Below are 18,718 nucleotides of genomic sequence, written 5' to 3' on the forward strand. Positions count from 1 at the left end.
GAAATAGCCACCAAAATATTTACACCTGCGAGTTTCGCATAGGCGTGGTATCAACTTCCGGCTCAGGCTCTGGCAGCAATCGCCAAGCCCAGTCAGGTCCCTTCCACAGGGCAGGCAGTAGACCCACTTGTCAGAAGCCTGTGCGAGGCTTCCGACAAGCGAATCTTCAGGGGTTCCAGCACTGGAACCCCTCTGATGAGGAGGACGTGGGAAACCTCTTTAGGATCCAAAGGGCTTCCCCTTTGAAGGCAGCCCTGGTTATGTTTGTTTAAATGCTGGTCATAAATTATTTTGGGCACCTCTAACACTGATAGTGACAGGGCACTGCTCATCTGTCCTTCAAAAAAGCAGGGCCCTTGATGCATACATATTTGTAGGGAGCATTTCATAATTGTGTATAAATGCTTTTAAAACATACCTTGATGCTTTTAATTAAAGGAAACCTAAACTAATTGATGAAAAAGAGATTCACTTACCTGGGGCTTCTCCCAGCCCCCTGCAGCCGTCCTGTCTTGTGCTGGTCCTCTACGATCCACATGCGCAGGACTCTATTGCGGACGGGAATGCGAGCGATACCACAAGTGGCGAGGGCCGCACAGCTGCAGTGGCTCACTGACTCTAAATCGGTGTAAAACTAAACTAAGCCGCGGCGGGAGAATGGAAGATTTAGGTACACTGTAACTACAAGTAAAATGTTAATACGTACTTGCATAGTACTTTTCTCCTGTCGGACTCAAAGCACTTGAGAAATGTAATTGATGTTTCTCTCTCAAAACAATGGATTGACTATGACAAGTTCAAGTACCACCTGAACCCAACCAGCCATAATTAACATTAGGGTTAGGCAAATGATGAAGGGGCAAATGTTTAAAACTCCAACAAAAACAGCAGTGGCGTAGCAATAGGGGTTGCAGAGTTTGCACCCACATCAGAGCCCTTGGGCCAGAGGGGCCCCGTAGGGCCCTCCCTCAACCACAGTATTAGCTCTTTATTGGTCTCGTGCTTGTAATACTCACTTCTATAGATACTTTGAATAGTAGTAATTATTAACAAACTGTTCCCCACCCTCTTCTTTCACCTCTGACACTGTGGTTGTCTTTAGCAGGTTTTGGTGCGCCGTATCATTTGTTGTGTATAGAGTGCTTGGGAGGGGGTGGGGGGGGGGGTGTGGCATGTAAAACTTGCACGGGGCCCATTGCTCCTTGGCAACACCACTGGAATACAGAGCTTTGTTGCCAAAACAGTAAATAAAAGCAACCCTGTGTAGCTAAAATCCAGTGCCCAAACTAACTAACTAACCAGATCAAAATATAAACACAAAAACAGCCTGTCAACATTCATAATAAGAACAATACACTCTTTAGACTGCAGCAAGGGCAAAATTAACCTTAGGCAATAAGGAGTCAAAATAAATGTAATTCTTTCACTCTGCAATCAAAAAAAGGTTTGCATTTTTTTTCAAGCTAAATTTTTATTTGAATCTTACTGTTAATGACCTTCCCCTTAGTCTCCAGCAGGTGGCAGCAATCCTCAAGGCAGAGAATGTGGTGAGGAAAAATCCTTGCTTGTAAGGTGGAGCCCTGGGATGTGTGTAATTAGTAAGCTCTTGAAGTACTTGGAGCAGAACACAATAGAGATAAGGAGGATATAAATCAAAGTAAGTATGTATATGCCACAAATCCTTTCAATTTTATTTTCATTTTGTATTACTTGTCAGCTGCATAGTATTTGTTTTGTACCACACAGATGCATGTTTTTCCTGTTTATTTGCATAGAGGATTAACTGTTTGTAAATTACTCTCTGCACCAGCAAGTAAAGCTACCTGAAAATAATACACAGTTCCTCAATATGAAGTCTGCACGCTTTTATAGTAAATGCCCCTTCTCTTACGTTTTTGTAACCTATATCATTGTAATGCGGGAGTTTGTATTTCATGTTCAATCTCTACACTTATATTTGTTGTTTGTATATTTGTAGATGATGATGTTACAAGCACTATTTAAAATGACAATAGTAAGGTTCAATGTACCCCTATAAAGCAGCTTGACAGTAACATATATCTAATGCCGACTATTTTATGCTTTCATTAAACAGTGACAGTTGTGCAACAGTTGAAGAACAGATGGCAACAGGCATTATGCTTCAGAGATGTATGGGAATGGGATTAAAGGGAATTACAAGAAATGAGTAATTATAAATCACTGTCGGCTCGTGTTCTGAGGTTGCATAGTGTCTGCTGTAGTAACGGCCACACAGAAACAACAGGTTGCTTTTCATCCTCTGGCAGTACATGTAATTAAAATGGATATATTTTCTGGACGCATCCTGGTTAATAAAGACGGAGAAAAAGTGGACCCTGAGGAGGCTTTACAGAACAAAATAGTTGGCCTGTATTTTGCAGCTGGATGGTGTTCGCACTGCAAGGACTTCACTCCTGTGCTGTGTGACTTTTATGCAGAGCTGGTGGAAGAAGCTAACCCCCCTGCACAGTTTGAGATAGTATTTATCTCTTCCGATAAGAGTGCAGAAGACATGGTGGATCATATGCATGCCATGCATGGAGACTGGCTGGCGTTGCCCTGGCACGATCCGTATAAACAGTAAGTTATTTTGTTGTGAGTTTCCCAGATTATGCCTTTCAACATTTACTTTTATTTTATTTGAATTAATTATATAATCGGTATTACACACTTTATATGGCTTTGCACCAAAGCCCTGTGGCTATAAGACTTTAAGTACAGCTGAACTGAGAGGATACATTGGGTGCCATATTTCCCTTTAAACAATGCCAGTCACCTGGCAGTCCTGCTGATCGTTATGGCAACAGTAGTGTCTAAATCACAAACCTAGAGCAAGCATGTGGCTAATCCAGTCAGACTTCGGTCAGAAACATCTGATCTGCATGCTTGTTCAGGGTCTATGGTTATGAGTATTAGAAACTGTGGTTTGGCAGGACAGCCAGGAAATCTGCATTGTTTAAACAGAAATAAATATGGCAGCCCCATATCTCAGTTCTTGTGTACTTCAAAACCCAACACCAGACACAAATGTTTCTTAGTGATGACTCCTGACCCATAGCGCAGTGGTAGAGCTTGTTTATATCTGTGTGTAGTAAAAGCTTCTCTAGTAGATGATGTCACCTAAATCACTTTTGAAGTCATTCAGGATTCTTCCTGCACCAGAGACCTCCAGAGCCACAAACTGCAGTGTCCTCAGACAGCTATTTCTCTGCCCCTCCTCTTGTGGTCTGAATAGTATAATGATGCTCAGTGAGGCAGGAGTAGCAGCAGCAGCTTTTCCCATAGAGCCTGTTGTTAACTGCTTCACATTAACTTTTGCCTCATGACCTTATTTCTAAAGCAGTATTTTATGTAACACAAAGATGTTACTTTTGTGTGCTTTGATTTTTTTAGTTATCATAGATAACATATTGTGAGCTAAGGATATTTAGCGGGTGCTAGGCTCCCTGGGTGAGTAGACTTTTTGGGTGCAGAGACCAGTGCAGTGGCTTTCTTCAAAGGTGTTTTTATTGGTGCTCCCACAATTGTTACCGCTGCCAACACAGTTCCCATTCATTGATCTAAGTCCCCGTGTGAATGACTGCCGCCGTCTAATAGATAGTGCAGCCATTCACAGAAACGATACTTTGCGAAGTAATACTATGCATACGGAAGTTATGAGTGAGGACATCTTGTGGCCAAATAGTAAAATTACATCTACACAGTTTTTTTCATCAAAAGACATTTTTTAACATTTAAAATTAACCGCTTACCTCCCACACTCCCCATTAGTTACCCCCAAAAAATGTGGGGAAAAAAATATACAATAAAAAAAATACATAAATAGTTACCTTAGGGACTGAACTTTTTTTAAATATATATGTACGTCAAGAGGGTATATTACTGTTACATTATATATGAAGGGCTTGTAATTAGGAATGGACGCAAAACTGAAAAAAATGCACCTTTATTTCCAAATAAAATATTGGCACCATATATTTTACTAGGGAAAAATTTTAAACAATGCAATAACTGGGACAAAAGGAAAAATAAAATGTGTGGGTTTTAATTACGGTAGCATGTATTATTTTAAAACTATAATGCCTGAAAACTGAGAAATAATGCATTTTTTCCATTTTATTTTCCTGGTAAAACACATTTTTAGAATAAAATAATTCTTAGGAAAAAGTACCCCCCCAAAGAAAGCCTAATTGGTGGCAAAAAACAAGATATGTTTTTTTGTGATAAGTAGTAATAAAGGTATAGGCCTATGAATGAACGGAGCGCTGACAAGTGAAAATTGCTCTGTTTTTTTAAGGGGAAAAAGCCTTGGAGGTGGAGTGGTTAAGAAAAACAAAAATAAAATTCTAGCCATTTTTGGTTCTAACTATACAGGTAGAACCGAAAATACACTCCTCACTACTGACAGAACAAGCCTTGTACATTGTTAGTCACGACTCACAAGCAGCAACATTTTTAAACAAACCTTTTAGCTCCAGTCAGACTCAGGTTACAGAGCAGTAAATGTGAGTAAGCCTCAGCTATTAAACATAATCCACCTGTATGCTAATTAATGACAGAGACAGGTGGATTCCTGGAGGGGATCACAGCTCCCGGTATGTAAATGAGAGAAGCTTGGGTGATTTATACATTCCTGGCAGAACTTTTCCAGGGTCTCTGTTAGCGATCTTGCTACGGTATATATTCTTGGTGTATGGCTTTGAGCAGACCACATACAAGCAAATGGCACCCTGAGAACGACACATAAGGAGACACAGGTATCTAAAACTTTTAAGTGTTACCGTGGACTGGACTATACTGTATAGTTGATCAGCACAATTTTGAATTAAACTCATATTTATTCAATCCAATAAATTCACATATTCCCATCAATGATTAGGCTCCTTTCATACTTGATCTATTATGGTACACATCCACAGAAATAGGATCACACTGAAATGGTGATGAAAAAGTTGCGTTGAACATTTTTTATGTGATGCCACGCATACAGTGCTACAAACAGTCCATATACGAATGCTTGCACTGCACCTAGAACCATGTGCATCTCCCGGGACAGCACTGCAGGCACTGTGTTACGGCTGAGATTTTCGTACTGCAAACCAAGCAGTGTAAAAGGCCTCATTGAAATATAATGGCTTAGCATTTTGAAGTCTCAAGTGTAAAAAGAGCCTTAAATCTAGCCATCTTAATGTAAGTAGTGGAGAGTTTCGGTGCTGTGCAGAGAGAAGCACATTGATTTGGTATTTACCTCTTTCAAGCTCATAGCACATATGATACCATTCACTAAAACACCACCTTACAAATGCGTCCAACATTAAAGACAACCAAGTTTGAAATGTACATGATAGTTGATATAATACTCATTGTACCCTAACATAGGATCGACAATTGAACAAGTAAATATCTCACCCGTTTGCCGAGAAATTAACAGTATTCTTAAACCCTGCCCCCACAAAAATGCAATGATGGCCTCATTGAGCAAGTCTGGAGCTCTGTAGTCACCCCCACCTATGTTGCCGTGGCCTCAGGTTGGTGACCCTAATCCCCCCTAAGTTCGCCACTGCAAACTAAATTTATGTAATTTATGATCAGTTAAGCTCTCTCTAGCTCTATGTATCAACATGCTCTCTTCTGTCTTTGCAAGAGCTCTTTGAACTTTTTATCATTGTATTTGATGTTTGCCATTTTTTACTGGATTCTACTATACTGTAATTATGAACTGTTCAATAATGAACTTTTTGTCATAAAAATGTATTGGCATAAATACCTTATGGACAATTGAAATGTGAATTATTCCAGTAGGGCATCTACAGTCTGAGGTTATCCAATTAACTTTTCTCTTGAGTTTTCTCCAAGCATATGTTTCCAAACCTTACCAATAAAATACCTTTAAAGCTCTTACCAAACAGGACATTGCTCAAAATAACTTTGATATTACTTTGTTACCTTCCGTTTAGTAGTTTTTTTCTATTGCTAGGTGCTGAAAAGTTATTTTTTTAGATAAGAAGGAAAATTATCTCCAGGGAGAAAACTCAGGAAAAAAGTTAATTGGATAAGAGCCATAGGTTATTTCTGATCTGCACCACTTTGATTTGTTAAACAAAAGTATCGAATTATCAGTACTGCTATAAATATTTGATTTTTTTTCACTTTTTTATAATTGGCTTTAAAATAATTCTCTTTGTAATGAAGTGGTAATACTTTAAAACAACTGAGACAATTGAAAGTCCTCCAAGTAATTCTTCAAAGATATATTTTATTTATAAAGTGTAGGATACAACATAGAAGATCAGTTGTTCATCCAAGGTACAAATAACGCACACGTTGTACTGCTTCCAGCATTCTAGGGGATACATGCAGAATAACTTTGACCATTTGATAGGGGATTTTTTACATCTAAATCTCAATTTTTGTGTGTTCTCCCAATGATCAATAGAATTCAAGAGTCTGTAGGACCAAGAAGCTGTCTTGATTAAAAGACAACTATCAAAGAAAATAGTTTTCTGTGAACCCCATTAATAAAGTACAGAGAGTTTTAATAAAAAAAAAATAGTGATGGTTACTTTTTTTGCATCTTTACCTAAAGACAGCATTCCTATAATTACTTTGATAAACAGAGGCGCCAGCAGAATAAAAACAATAATTAAAAGATTTAAAATATGCTGGGGAGGCAGTGGTGGACTTACCTCCGAAAGCAGACTAGACTACTTGTCTGACATAAATAAACACTTTATTAGTACCCCAATAGATGCAATGCGTTTCGCAGGACCAAGCCCGTTTCATCAGGCAATAAAACAGGGGACAAACAGTGGACAAAGGCAAAAAGTACAGTACTGCAGTGAGCTACATAATATAAAAAGCATTCATATGGTACATACAAATATATCAATTGCTAAAAACATTGCTAAAAAAATAAATAAATAAATAAAAAAAAAGACTGTGGCATAAAAACTTGCATAAGGTTTCCATGCGGTTTTGTAAACAGGTGTTTGTAGTTAGTTGATGCGACTGCTCAAGGCAGCCAGACAGTGGGTACCCAGACCATGGATGCCCATGTGAGGTGTGGGAGCGGAGACCCAATCACACCGTTATAAAGTGCACTGTGTAATAAATATTAAAGTGCAAAGTATAGTAGATAAATACTGTGGCATAATATATTAATCATAATGACAAATGGCCTGAAAAAATAGGTAATAAGTGAATAAGAACAAGGACAAGTCTAATCTCCTCACCTGCATTCACAGTGGTTGTCTCAGCGGTAACCCTTGTTTGTGAGTATAACCTTCTCACATTACATTATTCACTATTGTTCCAAACATACTACACCATATTGGGCTCTCAGTGTCTTTTTCTTATATTCCTATAATTACACTGATAGCTTCAGACTACAGATTAGTCCATCTTCACAGGTGACGCTGCCCTGTGAAGTTCGTTGTGGAATAGTCAATATTTAGTCTCCCCCAAACTGTACAAAAATTTCCCCCCTCAAACTGCAGCCTCATTATTAAACTCCACAACAGAGGCTGCCAGCTATTGCTGCCTGTATTCTAATTGCCCTCCTTCCACCTCCACTGGCTCATAGCGAGTTCCAATCTGATTTCCAGACATTAGGGGAGCGCTAACAAGCGGAAGTTGGACAAATCTGCAGTCCAGCATCATCAGTGTCTTTTTGTGCTGTCTTTCAGGTAAAAAATACAAAAAAACCTTTACTATTACTGGCTTTTTATTACAATCCCTGTGTACTTTATTAATGGGTTACAAGAATCCTGCTTCCTTTGATAGTTGACCTTTAAGTTGGAATTTTGTTAATAGATTTAGATGCATCAAGTTTTGAGAATTTATTCATCTGAGTTAAAAAAAAATAATGGAGGACGAATTCCTGGACGGGGTACCATTGCGGATCAATATATGTACTCTATTCTTTTAGTTTGTATATTCTTTAAAATGGCATTTGAGGTGGGTACATTGAAAATCTTCTTGATTGGGAGTAGGTGTTTGGTTGTGAGAGTTAGGAAAGAAGTTAAAGGGAACCTGAAGCGAGGAAAATTATTTAAAATAAACACATGACGTAGTTGCAAATTAATATTACATGCTAACATCACCGTCAGTTCCAGAAGCTTTCTTCTTACGATTCCTTCCAATTCTGACAAGATTATGTCAGAACTGAAATATAGCAGTTGCTGTCAGTTATGTATCAGCAGCTGTCAGTTACAACTGAATGTGCAAGGTAATGTCCTTGTTTCCCTATGGCTCAAGTGGGTGGTATTACAGTTTAACAGTGTGCTGAGCAGAAAGCTGTTAGGGGGTAATGGCCATTTTCAAAATGGAGGACGGAGAAATCCATTGATCACAGTGGACAAATGGGACGCAGGAGAGGAGAAAGAGATTGTGTAGTACACTACCCAGGAGGTAAGTATGACCGGTGTATAGTTATTTTGACTCTTTATTTTCAGTTCAGGTTCTCTTTAAAGTTTGATCAGAGGCTAGAGCATCCAATGGGAGTACCATGTTGTCACAATCTACCAAAGAATGAGTTAAAAATTACTAGATCTAAGACCGTGAAAAGGGTTGCAACGGAACAGGTTTCTTTGAGGGAATGGGCAGTGAGCTCATTTTTTTCCAGAGATTTACCATGTCCTGCAATATGAGGTATTGGGGAAATAAATACATCTTTGGAGTATAGGTCAGCAAAGAGAAAATTGCTGAATTTCTTAGGAGCAAAGTGTTTTCAAGGTGAACCCGATGTATATCCTTAATATTTACGCAGAGTTGTTTCAATTGTTCAAGAAGTGTGTGTGTGTGTGTGTGTGTGTGTGTGTGTGTGTGTGTGTGTGTGTGTGTGTGTGTGTGTGTGTGTGTGTGTGTGTGTGTGTGTGTGTGTGTGTGTGTGTGTGTGTGTGTGTGTGTGTGTGTGTGTGTGTGTGTGTGTGTGTGTGTGTGTGTGTGTGTGTGTGTGTGTGTGTGTGTGTGTGTGTGTGTGTGTGTGTGTGTGTGTGTGTGTGTGTCGTGATCACTCAAAAATGGCTTGACCAATTTAAACAAAACTTGGTATACAGATCCCTTACTACCTGGGATGATATGTTCTGGGGGTCTCGCGTCCCCCCTTCACACGTGGGCGAAGCTACAAACAGACAATCAGATTTTACCCATTCAAGTCAATGGAAAAAATGTAAAACGCTGCCATTCTCACAGTAATCAAGCTAGAGTCCCCACACTTGGCACAGGTGGTCACTTCATGACCGAGGTTACAAATCCAGGAAAAGTGGGCGGAACATAAAACAGCCAATCAAATTTCAGCCATTAATTTTAAATGGGAAAATGTAAACTGCAGCCATTCTTAGACTGTTAATGGCAGGGTTCTCAAACTTGCCACAGTTGGTCACTGGGTGAATGCGATTACGATTCAAGAAAGTGGGTGGAGCCTACAACAGCCAATCAAAATTCACCTATTGATTTTCAAGGGGAATATTTAAACTGCTGCTATTCTTACACTTTTACTGGCGGAGGCTTCAAACTTGCTAGTCGGTCATTGGGTGACTGGGGTTCAAATTCACTAAAGGGGCGGGGCCACAAACAGCCAATCAGATTTCCTTGGTGGATAAACTGCTTCCATTCACACATTTTTGATGCCAGGAACCTGAACGCTCACAAACTTGGTCATTGAGTGTCTGTGTGTCAAGGTTACAAAAAGTGGGCGGGGCCAAAAACAACTTTTACTGGGAAAAAATAAACTGCAGCCATTCTTACACCGTTAATGGCAGGTTTCTCAAACTTTGCACAGTTGGTCACTGGGTAAATGAGATTAAAATTTTGGGTGGGTGGGTGGAGCCTACAACAGCCAATAAAAATTCACCTTTTGATTTTCAAAGGGAATATTTTAGCTGCTACCATTCTCTTATACTGCTAATAGCAGATGCCTCACACATGGTACAATTGGTCACTGGGTGACTGGGGTTCAAATTCAAAAAGGGGGTGGAGCCACAAACAGCCAGATTTGTTTATTTTTCAATGGGAATATACAAAGTATTGATACCAAGGACCCCAAAGTTGATATACTTGATAAATGAGTGACTGTATGTCAAGGTTAGAAAAAGTGGGCGGTGCCAACAACTAAAATTTTAACATGGCAGGGTTCCCAAACTTTACACCATTGGCCACTGGGTGACTGGGATGAATATTCAGAAATGTGGGTGGAGCCTACAACAGCCAATCAAAATTTACCTATTGATTTTCAAGGGGAATATTCACATTGCTACCATTCTTACACTGTTAATGGCAGAGGCCTCAAACCTGATACAGTCAATCATTGGGTGACTGGGGTCCAAATTCACTAAAGGGGTGGAGCCACAAACAGCCAATCAGATTTTTTAGATTGATTTTAGCTATTCTGTTGGCAGGGTTCTCAAACTGGGTGGGTGGGTGACACAGTTAGTCACTGGATGACTGGGACTAATATTCAGGAAAGTGGGTGGAGCCTACAGCAGCCAATCAAAATTCACCTTTTGATTTTCAAGGGGAATATTTACATTGCTGCCATTCTTACACTCTTAATGGCACAGGCTTAAAATCTGCTACAGTCAGTCACTGGGAGACTGGGGTTTAAATTCTGAAGGGAGTGGGCCAAAAACAGCCAATCACATTTGTTTACGTTCAATGATAAAATGCAACTTATTGATGCCAAAAACCCCAAAGCTCATAAAATTGTCTGTATGTCAAGATTACAAATAGTGGGCGGTGCCAAAAACAACTAACTTTTTTTATCGGAAAATGTAAACTGCAGCTTTTCTTACACTGTTATTCGCAGGGTTCTCAAACTTTGCCCAGTTGGTCACTGGATGACTAGGATTAATATTCAGAAAAGTAGGTGGAGCCTACAAGAGCCAATCAAAATTCACCTATTGATTTTCAAGGCCATTCTTACACTTTTAATGGCAGAGGCCTCAAACCTGCTACAGTCGGTCGTTAAGTGTCTGGGGTTCAAATTCAGTAAAGGGGTTGAGCCACAAACAGCCAGATTTCTTTGCTGGATACACTGCTTCCAGTCACACAATTTTGATGCCAGGAACCCAAAGGCTCACAAACTTGGTCATTGAGTAGTGACTGTGTGTCAAGGTTACAAAAAGTGGGTGGAGTTAAAAACAGATTTTTCTGGGAAATTGTAAACTGCGCCTTTCTTCACTGTTAATGGCAGGGTTCTCAAACTTTGCACAGCTGGTTACTGGGTGACTGGGAATTATATTTAGAAAAGTGTGTGGGGCCTAAAAATGCCAATCAAAAACATGTCGCTTTTCAAGGAGAATATTCAAATTGCTGCCATTCTTGCACTGTTAATGGCACAAGCCTCAAACCTGGTACAGTTGGTAATTGGTCACTGGGGTTCAAATTCAGAAAAGGGGACAGAGCCACAAACAGTGAATCAGATTTGTTTCGTTTCATGGGAAAATACAAATTATTGATGCCAAGGACCCGAAAGCTCACAAACTTGGTCATTGAGTGACTGCGTGTCAAGGTTACAAACAGTGGGCGGAGGCAAAAAAAAATTCACATGGAAAATGTAAATTGCAGCCATTCTTAAACTGTTTATGGCAGGGTTCCCAAACTTTGCCCAGATTAATATTCAGGGAAGTGGGTGGAGCCTATAATAGCCATATCAAAATTCACCTGTTGATTTTCAAGTGGAATATTTAAATTGCTGCCATTGTTACACTGTTAATAGCAGATGCCTCAATCCTGCTACAGTTGGTCATTGGGTGACTGGGGTTCAAATGCTGGATAGGGGGTGAAGCCAAAAACAGCCAATCTGATTTGTTTAATTGCTATTGGAACATTCAAATTATTGATGCCAAGGACCCCAAAGCTCACAAACTTGGTCATTGAGTGTGTGTGCGTTAGGTTTAGAAAGTGGGCGGAGCCAACACCAGTCAAATATATACCCGGGCAACGCAGGGTCATCAGTGGGTGGAGACAAATACAAATTTCACTGGGAAAATGTAAACTGCAGCCATTCTTACACTGTTAATGGCAGGGTTCTTAAACTTTGCACAGTTGGTCACTGGGTGACTGGGATTAATATTCTGAAAAGTGGGTGGAGCCTACAAAAGTGAATCAAACTTCACCTATTGCTTTTCAAGGGGAATATTTAATTGCTGCCATTCTTGCACTGTTAATGGCACAGGCCTCAAACCTGGTACAGTTGGTTATTGGGTGACTGGGGTTCAAATTCAGAAAAGGGGGTGGAGCCACAAACAGCCATTTAGATTTTTTCTCATTTGAATGCAAATTATTGACACCAAAGACCGCAAAGCTCACAAACTTGGTCATTGAGTAATTGTGTGTTAGGGTTAGAAAAAGTATGCAGAGCCAACACCAGCCAAATACATACCCAGGCAACGCTGGGCAATCAGCTAGTATATATATATATATATATATATATATATATATATATATATATATATATATATATATATATATACATCTGGAGATATTATATTGCATCTTATAAAGAAAGGAAATTGACATAGGGGTGAGGAGTTTTCAGAATATGTAGAGAGTTAGGATTTTAAGCCCACTGATGCATCCTGCATGTTAGACATTTTTTAGCTAGTTTTTAAAGTTATCGTTTATTTTGTCTTAAATGGATTACATTTTATTTGAGTTTTTTTTTTTTTTTCTTTTGCTGGCAGTCAATTTAAGCCTCTTGCACACTACATGTGATTCCGATTTTTTAGTACGGTCCAATTTTTTATTCCGATTAATAAAAAGTACTGCAACTACACAGGAACACGGTTTCAAAGTTCTCACTTACTGGTACAAAACACCTTCCCTCCTTAGCAAATTCAACTGCTGAAGATATGGCGTAGGAGGGGCTGACCTGCTCCATATCTTTTGGAATTGCCCTAAACTCCAGAACTTCTGGCAACAAATCCACAAACTGACTGAGGATATATCCTCTTTTTCATAAAAAAAATCAAAATAATCCATCTTGCCACACAATTAATGCACATAAAGTATCTTGACGCTGGCATAGCACAATGAACCAACTGTCAGGGTTTTAATTTCTTTCTCTTTTTTCCTGCAGTGAACTGAAACATAAATACACTATTATGGCCATACCAAGACTGATAATTGTGAAACCAAACGGAGATGTCATAACAAACAAGGGGAAAAAGCAAATTCGAGATAGAGGACTGGCTTGCTTCAGAACATGGCTTGAAGTGGCAGATATCTTTCAGAACTTTACAAGCAAATAAGGCCAAGGGTTCGATTTACCTCAGGAAATTTGCAATGATGTTGACCTGTATTCTCTTCAGGCGTTTAAAAAATATGTACAATCTTCTCCACACATATTGTAGGGTGCCTTCCTTCTCACTTGTTCTTGTGGAAACAGTGTGTGACTTCTTAAATGCATTTGTTTTGGAAAAATTGCAGTGCAAACTGTTAATGAATACCAAACAAGATAATTTATGTAAAAAAAAATGCACCTACCGTAAATGACATGAAAATTGTATGGGATTTATCAGACAAAATGTTATTTTCTACATTCTCCCTGACTTGCGTTGAAACATATAAATTAAAAAAAGCAGAGCTGCCATCCAAATCGAAAATAGAGATTTGCAAATGATAGCAAATATAATGTGATGCTATTGAAATACATTACATTTGCAGCGATCGCAATTTCGAGAAAAAAGCAATCTGAAGGCGATGTTTAATAAGTATGAACCCTGCCTTAATGTTTGCATCACAGTCAGTAAAAAAAAGTAAACAGTTAGCACCTAAATTCTCCATCTTCCTTTATCCCCCTTCCTCCCTGACTCTCTCTCTTTCTCTCTCTCTCTACTGTCTATCTTTCCCTCATTTCTACCCCCCCTCCTTACACCCCTCTATCCCATCCCTCTGTTCCTCTGTATTCCCCTCTCTCCTTCCATTTCTTTCCCTGGAATGTATTCACTAACCTTTGGTGAAGCCAATGTGCGCAGAGGATGCAGTTTTATTGGTACTTCCGCTAGTAGGGTACCATGCATTGCACATTTAGCGCAACCCATGTTACATAGGTAAGAAGTGTAGTGCAATGTACTGTACATGTTACCTAGGTAATGCAGGTCACACTAATTTTGCAAAGCGCACTACCTTTCTGTCTTAGGTATCGCAGTTTTATCATAGGTTGGTGAATACACCCCTGTGACTCTTTCATTCTCTTGTCTCTCTTGCTCTGTCCTCCTCTCTTTCTTTCCAAATCCCCAAAAAATTTATTGGCTGGACCAAAATACATTTAGCATTGCCAAAGCAAAAACAAAGCATTAACATGGGAGCAGGGGGGGGGGGGGGATTGTGGGAATAAGGGAAGGATATAGGTATACAGTCCATAGGGGTGTAGAGCATGTAAGGGATGGTATGGGGGGATGATATATACTGTCCATAGGGCAGGGGGGTATAGATATACAGTCCATAGGAGAGGGGAGTATAGGGGGTATTTCAGTGCATGTGGTATCATGTTCCTCTCAGTTGGTGGCAGGCAGTGACATATCGGGCAGCTATTTACACAGTTTTTTCCTCTCCCCCCAGTAGGATTTCCTCTTCTCATCTGTGGAGGTGAAATCTGGTATGTTGGTGGTGAGTCTCTGGAAGTGGGCAGTCCTCAAAGGTGTATATTTGCTGCAGTGTAGCAGGAAGTGGGCCTCATCCTCCAGCACCCCCTGGTCACATTGTCTGCACAGTCTCTCCTCCCGGGGCTTCCATGTGTGTCTGTGTCATCCTGTCTCTATCTCAAGGTTGTGGGCGCTCAGATGGTACATGCTCAAGGTCTGTTTGTTTTTGTGGTGGTGTAGCCTTTCCAGATACAGAGCCATTGTGTACTCTCTCTGCAGTGATTGGTAGACGGTGAGTTTCTGAGATTTCTTTCCCCCTTTGTTCTCACCTTTCAGACTCTATCTCCTACTCACCTTTTTCTCTTTTTATTCCATCTCTCTGTCTGAGACTCTCTCCCGCTCAGTTCTTCTTTATGTTTATTCTCATCTTTCTCTCATATTGCTCCCTATCTTTCCATTTCTGTCACCCTCTCTCGTTTTTAAAAATGACAGCAAACAATACAGCAAGCTATTTATGCAAATATTTAAAAACAGAACTTTAGGAGTCTGATGTGTAAGCTGAAGGACTGCAGGTTGTCATACTTTGGCTTAGTACACTGCAGCAACGGTGATTGCAATGCAGGATCCAATTGTGATGTGCAGAGAACCACAGACTCCTGTGACTCCACTGAAATAAATATAGAAAAGAACTTGTGTACATTTGCTTATACATCACTGGCATCGCAGGAGGCTCCCAACATTTTAGAAAAAAAAATTGCTGCACACATAGGCAGAGAAGCATGGACTCTTGTAGCTTTCTAAACATAGGAGGCTACCAATGGCTCCATGAAAATGAATACGTCAAACTGCACATTTCTCTGTTCATCAATGGGCATCTCACAGCATTAAATGCATCATTAAAGAGAACCCAAGCCGAAGCTCGGGTTAAAAAACAGATGCTTTCCAAAGGATGAAGCCTCTGAATCCTATAGAGGCTTCCCATACCGCCTTCACTACTGCCTCAGCTTGCCAGGACCTCCTTAACATCAGGGCTGTGCTCCTCTGCTGGCATGAGTGCGGACGTGCTGCACCCGCATGAGCATGGCCGCAATTGCGCAGTAGCACAGAGCCGCTCATGCACAAGTGGTTTTTGCTTACTGCGCAGGCGCACTCACTCAGATAACAATCCGAACATTTGTATAGTGCTTTTCTCCTGTCAGACTCAAAGCGCTCAAGAGCTGCAGCCACTAGGATGCACTGAAGAGGCCACCCTGCAGTGTTAGGGAGTCTTGCCTTGAACTCCTTACTGAATATGTGCTGACCCTAGCCAGGATTCGAACTCTTGTCTCCCATGTCAACGGCGGTGCCCTTAGCCAGTACACTATCCAGCCATTATGCAGTGCTATCATGCTCATGCCTAAAGAGAAGCATGGCCCCCATGTGATTACCAACTAGCCCTTGTCGGTAATCTTCAGAGGATCTGTGTTTGGTGACGGGTTGACCAAAGGACAGGAAGACTACCAGGATCCAGAAGCTACCCTCTTCTTAGGTATTTGTTTCACTTTAAAGAGGAACTCTAACTAATAAATCAGACCCCCTGTATTGTCTCATAGAAACTAGCCAGATTCAAGCCTGCACATAAATAAAATATTGAAGCAGATTGACTTGGGGTCAATAATGAATCATTTTTTACTATTATTATTATTATTATTATTATTATTATTATTCACTACTTGGTAAATATGTCCCACTGTAACAGTTCAGGTCCAAATCTATAGCTTTCCTCTCTGTAGTTCTATTATAGTAGCATTTCTATTTTTTTTTGCATTTTTCTACACACCAGATTTGAAGTTAATAACTGTAGGGTTGTTTGGTAATATGAAAATAAGTGCACTATATGATTTATTTTCTTATACCAATTTGTATGCTTTTTATAATAACATATTAAAATGTATTGCAATAAAAGTATAGAAACCTGTATGGGACGTTTATTGGCAATTTTTGTTTATAAACAGACATATACTACAAGTCAAGGACATTTTCATAATTTTGAATATAAATACCTTTGAATTACTTCCTTTTCTGCTGAGTTTAATTTACAAGCTCATTTTCCTACCATAATCATGAAAGAGTGAATGTTAAGGTTTATTCAGCCAATACCTCATGGCCAGCCAGCTTTCCATGGTACACTGGAGGAACATATGCAAATATAGGCTATATATATACATATCCTGTACCTCCGGAGGTGCCAAACATCTCCACTTCTTGCCACAGTGCAAATACCACTGACTTTTAAAGGGCTAATGCACTTTTGTTAAAAAATATGTAGATAGTGTATGTATCAGTGCTACACAATTCCTTTTGTAGTTTTAGGCTAATCATTTATATCTGCACTAGTAGACCTAAGCCCATTTAAAAACAGGCTAGGTCTGTCACTGCGCATGCGCCCGCCGCTCACGCACATTTCCGCTGCGCCCCGCCACTCCTGTACACGCCCATCCGCCCCTTTGCCCATCATCCCTTGCCGCGCGTCACTCTCCCTCAGTGTCTCTGCATCCCTCCCTGCACATGCGCAGAGTGCAAATGGGACACACACAGGGACATGGGACGCAGAGACATTAAGGTTTTATTATAGAGGATTGATGATATTCTAATATAGACAAAATCTACATGAAACTTGCTGAAAATAAAAGCAACAGTTTCTGAATTTGACAGAAGACCCTACAAGATACACAAGCTGAGGCAGCTCAAAAGAATTGAACAAGTTACATAATTTATGTATTTTTCATGTATTTTTTTCTTTCATTATAACTAATCGTGTAAATGGGTAAGGTGTACAAATGGGGTACTAAGTACTCATTTTCTTGGGGGGATGTGGTTATCTGGGGATTCTCTTATTAAACTGGGCTTCATAATCCACCATAAGGTCTCCCACACTTTCATTATTATTATTGTCCTATATAATTGTCGAACAAATATTAGCCATTAGAAGACACACTACTATTACCCACAACTCCTTCTGAGCTCTGGAGATGGGAATGAGTCCCTTGTCTTGATATCGGATAAGCGTGCTTTGCAATAGATGGTTTCTGCGCCTTGCAGAGATCCCGCCAATGTTATGAGCCATGTGGGCTAGTACACTGTATTGTTAATGTTGCAGAGCCACCCACCCACATGATTGGCCATTCTGTGCAATATCAGCCTGGGTCAGACATAAGTAGTTAAAAAAATTGAGTGGGACACATTGGGGCATATTCAGTAGATAGTGGTAAAATTGCCGTGTGCAGGCAGCACTGAGCAATTTTACTTGCAAAGAATGCTGCTCTTGCATTGCTTCTGCAACTAAATGGACGTATGTGTTGGGAACTAACCACCAATGGATAAGATGAACACTTCTAAACAACCTGTACTAAGTGCTTTCTAGACTAGCATCAAGCAGATGCTGAATTCATTGCCTTCAACTGACTAAGTGAAATGGGCCTTGGGCTTAGGTGAGTATCAGTAATTTAATTTCAGCAATACTCTGATTATCTGGTGGACATGCAGCATCTGTCCCACATCAGAACCGCATGCACTCAGTCGAACCATATGTTATGGACTGTCATATGAAATCAAGGGGTGTATGGAGCAAACAATGGCAAAACTGCCATGCAGAGAGTGCACAGCAATTTTACCACTACTAAAGATGGTGAGGTAGTGTATGTTGTGCAATTACTGCAACCCACGTTACATGAGTTGCGTAGTTAGCGTGATTCACATTACCTAGGCAAAGTGAATGTTACCCTAGTAATGTTCACATTACCATGGTAATGAGGGTGAGGCTGTTTGCAGTTGTTTGTACTGGTAAAATTGCTGCACACAACAGTTTTACCGACATTTACTGAATAAACCTCCAGAGTGCTTAGAGGGAACCTATGGAAACTGTAAGTAATGTACAAACACAAATGCAGCCTCAATTCACTAAGCTTATCTCCTATCTTTAATAACTTTTCCAGAGTTATCACCATGGTGATAAGGCATGTAGTATTCTGGAAACATTTTACCTCAGGCAAACCTAAAGTTAACTCTTCAATCCTTAAAATAACTCCAGAATTCTAAAGTTAAAGACAGGCTATTAATTAACTGCATGTGAA

The 18,718-nt window shown here is 40.0% G+C and overlaps 1 protein-coding gene across 1 annotated transcript; it reads left to right on the forward strand.

Moving 5' to 3' along the window:
* The first annotated feature begins 1,570 nt into the window (after positions 1–1,570).
* NXNL2 (nucleoredoxin like 2) lies at positions 1,571–14,331 on the forward strand. Its single transcript, XM_068271450.1, has 3 exons — positions 1,571–1,657; positions 2,096–2,601; positions 13,100–14,331. The coding sequence occupies exons 2-3, from the start codon at positions 2,303–2,305 to the stop codon at positions 13,269–13,271; spliced, it is 471 nt and encodes a 156-aa protein (XP_068127551.1). The 5' UTR covers positions 1,571–1,657; positions 2,096–2,302; the 3' UTR covers positions 13,272–14,331.
* The last annotated feature ends 4,387 nt before the right edge of the window (positions 14,332–18,718 follow it).

Source organism: Hyperolius riggenbachi, chromosome 1 (assembly GCF_040937935.1).
Source record: "Hyperolius riggenbachi isolate aHypRig1 chromosome 1, aHypRig1.pri, whole genome shotgun sequence".
Classification (NCBI taxonomy): Eukaryota; Metazoa; Chordata; class Amphibia; order Anura; family Hyperoliidae; genus Hyperolius; species Hyperolius riggenbachi.

Coding starts and splice junctions, on each gene's coding strand:
- NXNL2 (XM_068271450.1), top strand. CDS start 2,303: ATGGATATATTTTCTGGACGCATCCTGGTTAATAAAGACGGAGAAAAA. Junction 2,602..13,099: donor TGGCACGATCCGTATAAACA/GTAAGTTATTTT, acceptor TTTTTCCTGCAG/TGAACTGAAACATAAATACA.